A 10,648-nucleotide genomic window follows, 5' to 3' on the forward strand; every position below is an offset into this window, starting at 1 on the left:
AAAGTTAGAAAAAAAAAAATAAAAAATAAATAAGTAAATGAGGTGTGTGCGTGGAAAAGCAGGAGGCGATCGGAAAGCGCGTGAAGGTTACCTTGAGATTGAGGGTTACAGGCGCCCGTCCCTGCCTCCCCCCAAAAAAAAGCAGAATTAAATAAAGTTGCTCAGCGATCTGGAGCTGGGGAGCACAGCACGCTCTGGTAACGGGGTCTGGCCCTGGGGTGTCCCTCTGGACCCCCCCCATTTGCACCCTGCCATGCTGCGACCTCCTGGGGCAGCGTGTGCTGGGTTACCCCTGCTGCTGGAGAGCTGCTGGGCACGGGGCTGGCCCTGTTGTGTTCAGCACCAAAAAGCATTTTTCTCGTCCCAGAGACAAAAACCTCATCTTTAGCAGAGCCCCCCCTTGGCACAGACTCTCACCCTGGCCCAGGCAGGATGGGGAGCAGGGGGGGAGCAGGAGCTGGCCCTCTCCAGCGTTGTCCTGGGCATTTTGGGGGGGACCTAGGGGCTGGGAACCGAAGCCACGCAGTAACTCGGTGCAGTGGGAGCTGCTGGATATATGCACAGGAGCAGCAACCGTGGCGTAATTTGGCCAGGTGCAGCCGAACGGAGGCAGCCCCAGATGCAGTGCAACATTTTGGCACCGCACCTCGGTGTTCGCTTGATTTTTAAACACGTTTCCCTCCTGCCTTGCTGCTCCGCCGTTCTGGGGCTGCGCCGCTGGTGCGTTGCAGAGCAGCAGGAGGGATTTTTTCTTCCCGTTTCTGTCCTTGATGTTCTCCTGGGCTGCAGAGACGGTGGCTGTGCCATGAGGGGGTTTCTAAAATGAGCCCAAATATGTCAGGTCTGCAAGAGTGGGGGGAGCTGGGGGGAGCCAGCAGCCGTGCAACGCCTCCACCCCGTGGGGACAAGTCACCGTCTCCTGACCCGCTCCCAGCCCCATCCTCTCTGCCGGGCTCCTGGAGCCTGCAGCGCTGAGGGAAAATGCAGATTTCTTCCCAAACTGTGCCTCCAGCTCCCCGTGCAGCAGGATGCGAGAGCGATGGGTGTGCAGCAAAAGAAATAACTCAGCCCCTCGGGAGAGGAGGCTTTGAAACGAGGGCTGCAGGAGCTAATCCTCCTCGCTGTATTAATTCCAGCAGGCTGCAGAAGGCATTGTCTGCTGCTTGAGGAGCTGGTTTTCCTAATTGCCCCAGTGATGTGAATAATCCCAGATTACCGAGGGTTGAGCAAAGGCCCCCGCAGCAGAGACCTGGAGGAGCAGAGTGTGGGCTCCGCGGGCAAATTGGGTTTGTGTCCCCTCCGCAGGGGATGGGATGCTGGTGGGGACACTGGGACCTCTGGCAGCATCCATGGGGGGTGTTTTGGGGCTGAGCAACCTCTGGGGGGGACACACACACCTGCCAGCCCCTCATGGTGACCCCATGGTGGGATTTAGGCTGATCTATGCCCCACAAGGGGTGGTCCTGGTGGTGCTGCTAACGGGGGGCACCTGGGTCACCGTGTGAGGTTTTCCCTGGGGGGGCTGGCTTTGTCACCTGGTGTCATCATCTCATCATCACCCCTAAACCTCAGCAGGAAGGTCTGGCTGCAGGATCCCTTCCTGATCATGAAGCACAAGCGAGAAAACCGCCAGCACTGCAGCTCCCTGGGGAGCGATGAGCCTGGGGTCTGCGGGATCTGGCAGCAATGGCTCGGGGCCACTGCAGCACTGCACCGAGGCCGGTCCCCGTACCCCAAATCCTGTCCCCCAGGGCAAGCAGCGTGGCTAGGGGTAGAGATGGCCCTGGGGATGCTTCGCTGCCTGGGCTGTAGCTGGTCTCACGAGGGCAGAGGCACCAGCGAAGGCGGCTGCTGCCGAGCGCTCGTCCCCTCCGGTGCGTGTCTTGGCTCGCCAAGGCTCGCTGAGAACCGTAACTGGATTTTGCAGACTGGGCATAAAAGACCTAGCACATAATGCGTATTAAAACTCATTAGGTTAAGCCAATTTCCAGATGCAGTGTCATTTGAATGAAGTTAAATCACCTTTTTTTTTTTTCACAGGGCTTAAGTGTCGAAAGGGTGCCAGGGGCGAGGATGTTTTTTTTTTTTTTTTTTTTTTTTTTTTTTTTTTTGTGGTTTTGGGGATGAAAGAAGAGGGAGGGAGGGAAATCAGGCTGGGAGCAGCGATTCACGTGGCTGAGATGGAGGAGGCCTCTCTGAAATGCTGCTGGGTGCCATGGCCAGCACCAGCCCGGCCCTGTTTGCATCCAGGGAAACTGCAAGAAAAATGTGCAGACCGGCGAGGTGGCTGCAGGCGATCGAGGCGCAGAGCCCCTGTTCTGGCCTTGCGAGGGAAAAACATGGCAATGATGGCAAAACTGAGGTTGGGCAGCTTTGCACGGGGGTGCTGCTGATGCTGGGACTGGGATGCTCCTTCTCTGAACCCACTCGGGTGCTGTGAAAGGAAACCCAAGTGCTCGTTTGGGGCATCCCATCCCATCCCATCCCACCCGATCCCCGCATCCTCGCCCTGCCCGGAGCTCTGGCACGCACGGCTCTTCTCCCACTCTGCCTTCAGCATCGTGGCGTGTGCTTTTTAAATGATTCACAGCTTAAAACATTTGTCTTTACCAGGCGCTTTCCCACTTGCAAGGGGAATGCATCACACAGGAGGATGCAACGGGCTCCGATGTCACTGCGTGCGGGGGAACGGAGCCAGGCAAAACCCAACCTTGGCTGCTCCGCTCGGGCCACGGCAAAGCAAACGAGCAGGGAAGCAGAGGATCCTCCGAGCAGCTCGGTGTGGGGCTGTTCTGAGTCCCTGCCTGTGCCCTGCCCCACAGAAAACCCCGCCAGCCCCTGGGGACCGGCATCCCCTGCACGGGGCTCGGGGCGTTCGGGGGAATTTGCAGCCCCAGCTGGAAACGAGGCGGGCGCGCGGCTGGGTGTCAGCGCAGGGAGCCGGTAGGAGGCTGTGCAGTTAGCACGGCACTGTTTCGGGGATCTCGAGGCCTTTTGCAAATGTTAATCAAGCCGTTCTGAGCACAGCGTCCCTGCGGAGGAGAGGAGATGCAATCTGGGTTGCCTCCCAAGCTCGGAGCTCCGTGCCCAGCCGGGCTTTTGGCACAATTTTCCCCTCGCCACGGTCAAGTGCTGAGCCGGTCAGTAAATCCTCCGGAGCAGTTCGAAATCAGTTCCTGCCCATGAGCGAGACAGTCAGCTGCCCAATTTCAGCCCTAACCCTCCATCGATTCCCAGCCAGGAGGAAGATTTGCAAACCTTCAGACGTGTTTGGAAATCTTGAAAAAAAAAATAAAAAAATCTATCAGCAGACGGCCAGATCCTGCTCTGGGTTTACAAATCAGGCCGATACACCCCAGGTTGTTTTCCCTTTGCATATCTCAGGGTCTCAGCCCGCAGAAGGGGCTGCAGAGCCCACTGGGGCTGACCCCAAGCCCTGCATCGTGCTCATGGGGCAGAGCCACCGAGCACGGCAGCGCACACGGAAACCTTCCCTGCGCACCCCTCCCGGCGGGGGCATGCACAGGCACATTTCTCAGCAGGATTAAGGCAGGGAGCAGCTGAATTCATCAAGTTTCCTTCGGTTTGAAGGCAGCTGCCTGCTCAGTGAGCCCAGCTCCCCCCCCGGCAGAGGCAGTTTTGGGAGCTGGGTGCTGCAGCAGGGAGCACCCACGGGTGCTGTGACCCATCGGCGTGGCCGCAGCAGGGCTGCAGGAACCCCGGCTGCTAATTACCCGTTCCGCTCGGCTTCCTTCCCAGCAGCATTATTTAAATTCAGCCAAACGCATCCCATTTTCTGCTCCTGCTTTGCAGCACGGGATGAGCTTACACCGCACGGGGAGCGCGGGTGGAGGCAGATCCCCGGGGAGCTCGCGTTGCCCCACTCCTGCCGGGGCACCGAGGGGCACGACGTCCCCGTGCTGAGAAGCCACGAGGTCCCCAAACCTGGCTGGGGGCTTCTGGGGGACACCAGCACCAGGGACCTGTGCCCTGGGTCCTGCTCCCCGTGTGGGACCGTGCCGTGTGGGTGCGTTGGTGCCCGCGCCACCGGGCACGTCGCCCGGCCCTGCCTGCCAGCCTCATCCCTCGCTATTTTAAAGCCCTATTCTTTCCCTGTCCCACTGATAAGAAATGCTAATGACGTGATGAAATTGGATAGTTCAATCGCCTGCTCCTCCTAATGGAACTCTTGTGTTCGTTAATTTGCTGTTTTTAATGGGCTGATTGTTCTCCGCTGCTGGGGGAGCCACGTGAGCACTCGAGCGCGTTTTGCAGTGGTCAGATGTGAGGTGGTGCTTGAAGGCAACTGAACCTTGGTGCTCAATAATTGCAGAGCAATTTGGAGATAAGGCCCAAATGTATAATTTACCGGCGCTCCGTCCACCCCGGTCACGAGCAGCCGCAGAGAACGTCAGGGCCCCGTGCCTCCCCCCCTGGGCACCGGCTGCGCGTGGGGAAGGAGCCTCGGGATCCCCCCAGATCCTTTCAGCAAGACAGGAGCAGGGCACGGGGTGCTGCCAAGCCAGGATCTGCGCTCCCAAAACTTCCCGAAGGTTTCAGCTCTGGCAGGAGCACGAGGGTGGAGGTAGGTGAGGATCCAGCCCCCTCTTTGCTGCTGCTCCCCAGGCTGGATCCGTCCCCTGGCACCCAGAGCAGCAGGAAAATAAATTGGTGAGGGTTGGGGGATAAATAAACCCTGGTGGTGCTGCTGCCTGTCCCCAGCCCGGGCTGGGTTTAAGGACGGGCTTGTTAGGGGCTGCTGGCCCCCAGCCGTGTCCCAAGCCCCCGCCGAGGTTGGATGTGGCCCCGTTGCTGGCTCCGTCGGCCGCGCTCGCTGTTGGTAAAGCCCGGCCAGCCAGGGAGCAGTGAGAGGAGCGCATCATCTCCTCCAGACAATTAGCGGAGGCGTTAATGGAATATATGCAAATGGGCGGTAATTGACCTGCGACTCCGCAGTTCGTGATGGAGAAGGATGAGCTCCAGATGGCTTCAGGAGAGCGGCTGAAGCCCCTTCTCTCTGGGGCTGGGGGGACGGGGCTGGGGGACGCGGGTGGCAGCGGGGACAGGGATGGGGACACGGGGACCAGGACAGGGACAGCAGAGCATGAGGTGCCTGCTGATGCACAAACCTGATGCCAAATAATCTCCTTGTTCAGCTGCTACTCTGAGTTTACTCAGCCTTTACTTACTGGGGCTGGAGAGGGCTCGGTCTGTGGGGACCCCCGGAGAACACCCACCAGAGTGGGCTGTAGGGGGGCTGCCCAAAATTCACCCAAGAGGTGATTGAATAACGACTCCGGGAGCCCCAATTAAAATATTTATGTATAATTCATGCCATATGTTCCGCCAATATTTTTTATTTAATCAACTCAAGACAGATGGCGGCAACATAGAGGCCATTAAACTAATGGCACTTCGTCTTCCCATTTATTTTCGTCTCCTTTCCGAAAAGAAGACGAGCAAGTGACAGGCGGCAAGGCCCGGGTGTGGGATGGCGGCCACGGGTCGCGGGAAGGCTGGCGGTGACATTTCCCGTGGTGACATTCCCCACGGTGACACCGGGCTGGGCTCGCCCCTGGCCTCTCCGTGGCGCGGGGGCTGGGGGTGGGCGCAGCGGGAGGATGCTACGGGTGCCCCCCACCCCGGGGCAGCCCTGGGAAGGGGGCAAAATCACAACCCCACATGCCCTGAGCCTTCCTGCAGCTGTCCCGTAGCACCCCCTTTGTGAATCCCCCCAGAATTGCTGGTTGCTGGTCACCAATGTCACCACGTTGCCAGCTCCCCCGTGCCCCCTTGGCTTCCCTGCAGGCGAGGGCAGCTCTGGTATCAGGATCCATCCTCAGTGATGGGGAGGTGGCTTTCCACAGGGTCCCCTAACAAATGCCTTTCTCTTTTTCTTGCAGGTGGAGCTTTCTTGCCCTGGGACCGAAATGAAGGGGGCCGTGCTGGGCACAGGGCCCCAGCTGGCATCAAGGGGCCGGAGACGCGCCCGGGGGCTCCTCACTCCTCGCCCGGAGAGCCGACAGCGCCGCTGCCCCTAGAGATGCTGCCCCCAGCCATCGAGCAGGGCTGCACCCACTGATCGGTCCCAAACCAGCCCCCACACCCCATGATCCCCCCCGCTGCCACGTCCCGGGGGGCTCGGCCAGGAGGGGAATAAAACGGAGCCCCCATCAGCGCGCCCCTTTGGATAGGAAGGAGAGCGGCTCCCTGGCTCCCGCCCCGGGGAGGAATGAAGACGCCATGGCCAAATTCCTGGTGAAATTCCAGCGGTATTTTCGGCGGAGACCCGTGCGTTTCTTCACCCTGCTGGCCCTCTACCTGGCGGCCGGCAGCCTGGTTTTCCTGCACGCCGGCTTCACCGGGGAGCCCCGGGTGGCGGGCAGCCCCCGCGGCCCCGCGGCGGGCGAGGGTCAGGAGCTGCCCTACCTGGGGGTGATGCAGCTGAGCCGCGGCTTCCCGGGGGCTGCGGGGGGCCGGCGGCGAGGGCCCTGGTTCAAAAGCACCGCCAAGGAGCCGGCCGAGAGGAGCAAAGCGGGTGACTACGGCGCGGCGCGGAGCCGCCTGCTCAAGGGCAGGAGCGGCCGTGAGAAGGACGAGGACAGAGGTAAGGGCTGGCGGTGGGAGTGGGGCAAGCCTCGAGCTCCGGAGCCTTGGTCCCCGAGGTGTTTTCGGGTGTGCATCCCCTTGGTGAGGTGATTTTGAGTGCAGGCTGCCAATAGACATGTCAGTATTTGCTTATAAGCTGTGTGCGTGGCACAAGGAAATGTTTTCTGCCCGTATCCTGGGGGCTTGTGCACCCCAGGGTGCGCGCGCCCTGTTTTGGAGCCCCCTGGTGCAGAGGATGGTGCTCTCCCTCCCTCCCCCCTCCCCAAATACCAGCTGTCCACTTCCATTTTCCCATTTTCTCCCGCCTGCTCCGGGCCGTGCCTTGCTGTGGCAGTGACAGGCACTTTCAGGGCTGCCAGCCGAGGAGATGCTGCCGGCGAGGACGGCTCTGGCCGCTCAGCCCCCAGCAGCCGGCGCCCTTTGGAAGCTCAGCATCAGTCCCCTCGGCCCCAGGGGACATCCGAGCCCGGAGGTGTGTGGGTTGCGTGCTCAGGCTCCGGGGCCAGGAGCTCCCTGCCCGCGGTGGGAGTGGGAGCTTTGTTAATGAACACGGGTAAGCGAATGCAGTCGCTCGCATTGATTTTTAAAATGTCACCTATTTATCCCGAAGGCAGCTCTGTGCGGAGCTCACCAAGGAGCTGTCTGCGGGGGCTTTTCCAAGGCAGCCCCGCGCATGCACCACGCACCCGGTGCTGTCCCAGCCGCTGTCCCAGTGCTCCTGCAGCTGGCACCCGTGGGTGGCAGAGCGAGCACCCTGCAAACGCCACCAAAACGCGGGGAAAACCCTTCACCGTGCCTCTGTGCTTGGGGTTTGGCAGGCAGCAGCCCCCAGTGTGCTCACAGCCCCCGAGCCCTCTCTCCGGCAGCTCCGTGCCCCCGCGGCGAAGCAGTAACTCGCCTCCTCAGCTGAGCTTGAGAGCTGCTGCCATGTGCTGGCGGTAATAACGTGGGCTGGGGAGAAGCAGCAACGCAGCCTGCTCCAGCACGCTGCACCCGTGACAGCAGCCGAATGCATTGCCTCGGTATTTAGGGTGATTATCCGTGGCGGGGAGCACCGAGCGGTGGCTCCCGGAGAGGTGCCCGCATGCCACCGGGCTCTCCTCCACCCTGCTGGTGCTGGCGTCCTGCCCTGAGCCCCCCGGGAGGTGCTGTGGGTGCTGCAGAGCACGAAATGTGCTGGTGGCTGTGATGCACGTGCCCGGGATGCCCTGCTGCTCCCAGTGTCCCCCATGTCCCATTTGCTCGAGCACCTGCAAGTTTCTGGCTGCCCCCATGGAGCCAGGCAAGGCTGGCATGAGTGTTCAGGGCTTGGGGCTTTTACCACGGGGGAATATTCACCTAAGGCACTTTCTGGTGCTAAAATGAGACAAGGAGGGGTTCCCCGTGGGTGACATTTCCACCCTGGTGCCCCCATCCTGTCGTGCACGGAGGGGTCGTGGGAGCCCATCCCCGTGACACGTGTGGCTGCTCTGCCCCTTTGATGTGAAGTGACACTTGGAGAGGCTTCACCAGCTGCTCCGCAGGAAGAAACCCTCAGAGACCATAAAAAAAACCACACAGCAGTGCTCCCATCCCTGGCCTTACACACCCTGTCCTTCACCACCCGCCTCTGTCCCAGCAACCCCATCCTGGCCACGGGGGTCGGGGCAGGATGGAGCAGAGGAATTGGGCAGCTCCAGATGTCCCCAAATCCCCACCGTTTGCCGTGCTCACGTCTGCTGGGCTGCAGGACGAGGAGCTCTGGGCTTGTCTCGGTGTACCTGGGTGCGTCCTCACCCATCGCCGGAGCTTTCCCGACAGCAGGCACCATCTGTACCGGTGCCGTGCGAGTGGTTTGGGGGAAAACATCTGCAAACAAGCTTCATGGGGCTGGGGAACAGCTCAGCGCTGGCTGCGGCAGGCCTTTGATCAGCCAGCTGGAAAATCAAGGGCAGGTATTTGTTTTAAGCATCGCCCTGCAGCACAGCCCCGAGAAAACGCCTCAAAACGCCTCGGTTCTGCCTTTAACGGGCTAAATAAGGGGCTAAATGGGTAAAAGGGGGAGAGAAGACAGACAGACAGAGGTGCTGCCTCCAGACGGACACACGGTGCCTGCCAAACTGTGTCCCCAGCCGTGTGCTCCGTGTGCTGCAGGCTGGGTTTGGCCTCGTGCGTCCCCTGGGAACGCATCCGTGGGGTCCCATGGGAGCTGTGTGCTGGAGCAGGTCGGCCCCACAGCTTGCTCCTTGTCCCCGTAGTGTCCTCGCCTCTCCCTAATTATTCCAGTTGCCTTCCTAATCAGTTGCATCACGCAGATGTCAAGGGCGATGGGTTGGACGTAATGCACATCAGTCAGCAGCTGGGTGGAAATTGCTGGAGAAATCCTGCTCCGGTTAGGTCTGTCCCGGGTAAAAAATGAGCTGACCTGGTGAAACCTGCTCAGCGCCGTGGGAATGCCAAATTATGACGAGGGTAATTAGCAATGAGGGGTGGCTGCCTGGTGGCAGGAGTTACTGGGCACGGTGCTCCTCCACCCAAGGGCCAGGCTGGTGGGGAGCTGCTCAGTTGCACATAGGGGGGGTATGGGGCTGGGGGGCTTGGTGCAGGGCCCCCCAGCAGGTGCAGGGTGCGAGCAGGAGGTGGGAAGTGTTAAAACACGTGGAGGTTTAGCAGGGTGCTAACGAAGGCACCTAACGAGGGAGCCTTATGGGGCCGGGGACGTGCTGGCGGTGCCGTCCCGTCCCTAACACGAGCCCACCAAGGCAAAGAGGAGCAGCACGGGGAAGGACTGCAGCCGAGGACGTGGCTGTGTGCTCTCAGGTTATTAGAAAAGGGTAAATTTGTCAAATACAGGATTTCCTTGGAACTATTTATTCAGCTCTGTTCCCTGTCCACCGGCAGCTCCGTTCGCTCCCAGCGCCGGCATCCATCAGCCTTTGCTTTGCCGAGTGTTGGCACTGGGCAAACACCGCCTGCAGCAGGGTCTGGGGATGGGAATGAGCTGCTGGCCGGAGAAAATCTGGTTTATTTTTCCATCCCAGCTCCCGATGTGTGCCTGGTGGGGCAGAGTTAAGGGCACGCTTTATTTTACCACTTCTCACCCCAGGAAACTTGTCTTATTTTGGGGCCGCTTTGCCGAGTTTGAAGCAGTGAGGATGGGAGGAGGACGCAGAGGGAGAGGACCGAGGCCGGGGATGCCAATTTAGGACAAAATTAGGCAGGGGCAGGGTGGAAGGGCGGCCTGCTCCCGGTGCTCGGTGGCCTCTCCAGCGTCACTTGGTCCTGTCCCCATCCACATCCTCCTGGTTCCTCCCTGTCCCCCTCCTGCCCCGAGATGCTGGGGCAGAATAAGAATAAAGAATAAGAATAAGAATAAGAATAAGAATAAGAATAAGAATAAGAATATGAATAAGAAGATAAGAATAAGAATAAGAATAAGAATAAGAATAAGAATAAGAATAAGAATAAGAATAAGAATAAGGAGTAAGAGTAAGAGTATGAGTAAAAATAAGATTAAGAATAAGCATAAGCATAAGAATAAGAAGTAAGAGTAAGAATAAGAATAAGAATAAGAATAAGAATAAGAATAAGAATAAGAATAAGAATAAGAATAAGAATAAGAATAAGAATAAGAATAAGAATAAGAATAAGAGTAAGAATAAGAGTAAAAATAAGCATAAGCATACGAATAAGAGTAAGAATGCTTGGTGATGATGATGACGATGACGATGATGATGATGATGAAGAAATAACGAGCCACAGGCTCCGGGCTTGGCCCCGGCGGGCTCTGACCCCTCTCTCTCCCCCCCAGCCAAATACATCGGCTGCTACGTGGACAGCACGCGGCGGAGGACGCTACGCGTGTGTGTCCTTCCTGGACTACAAGAAGATGACCGTGTTCCGCTGCCAGGACAACTGCGCCGAGCGGTAGGGTGCTGGGCGAGCACCGCGCCTCCTGCCCAGCCCCACGCAGCGGGGCTGCCCTGCTCACACAGCCCCCCGCCCCTCTCCCCTTCCTCCCTCCTCTGTTTTCTATTGGTGTGTGTGATTTTTGCTTTAT

General features: G+C 59.1%; 1 protein-coding gene across 1 annotated transcript in view; it reads left to right on the forward strand.

The window, feature by feature from the left end:
• Positions 1-6,243: 6,243 nt before the first annotated feature.
• The window catches only part of WSCD2 (WSC domain containing 2), a gene marked incomplete at both ends in the record, with an annotated part of 10,664 nt that continues 6,259 nt past the window's right edge, over positions 6,244-10,648 (forward strand). Inside the window, 3 exon segments of the mRNA XM_084297093.1 lie at positions 6,244-6,607; positions 10,400-10,449; positions 10,451-10,515. Coding sequence (XP_084153219.1) covers positions 6,244-6,607; positions 10,400-10,449; positions 10,451-10,515 — 479 coding nt within the window.

This window comes from Netta rufina, assembly GCF_964035555.1.
Source record: "Netta rufina genome assembly, chromosome: 17".
NCBI classification, from domain to species: Eukaryota; Metazoa; Chordata; class Aves; order Anseriformes; family Anatidae; genus Netta; species Netta rufina.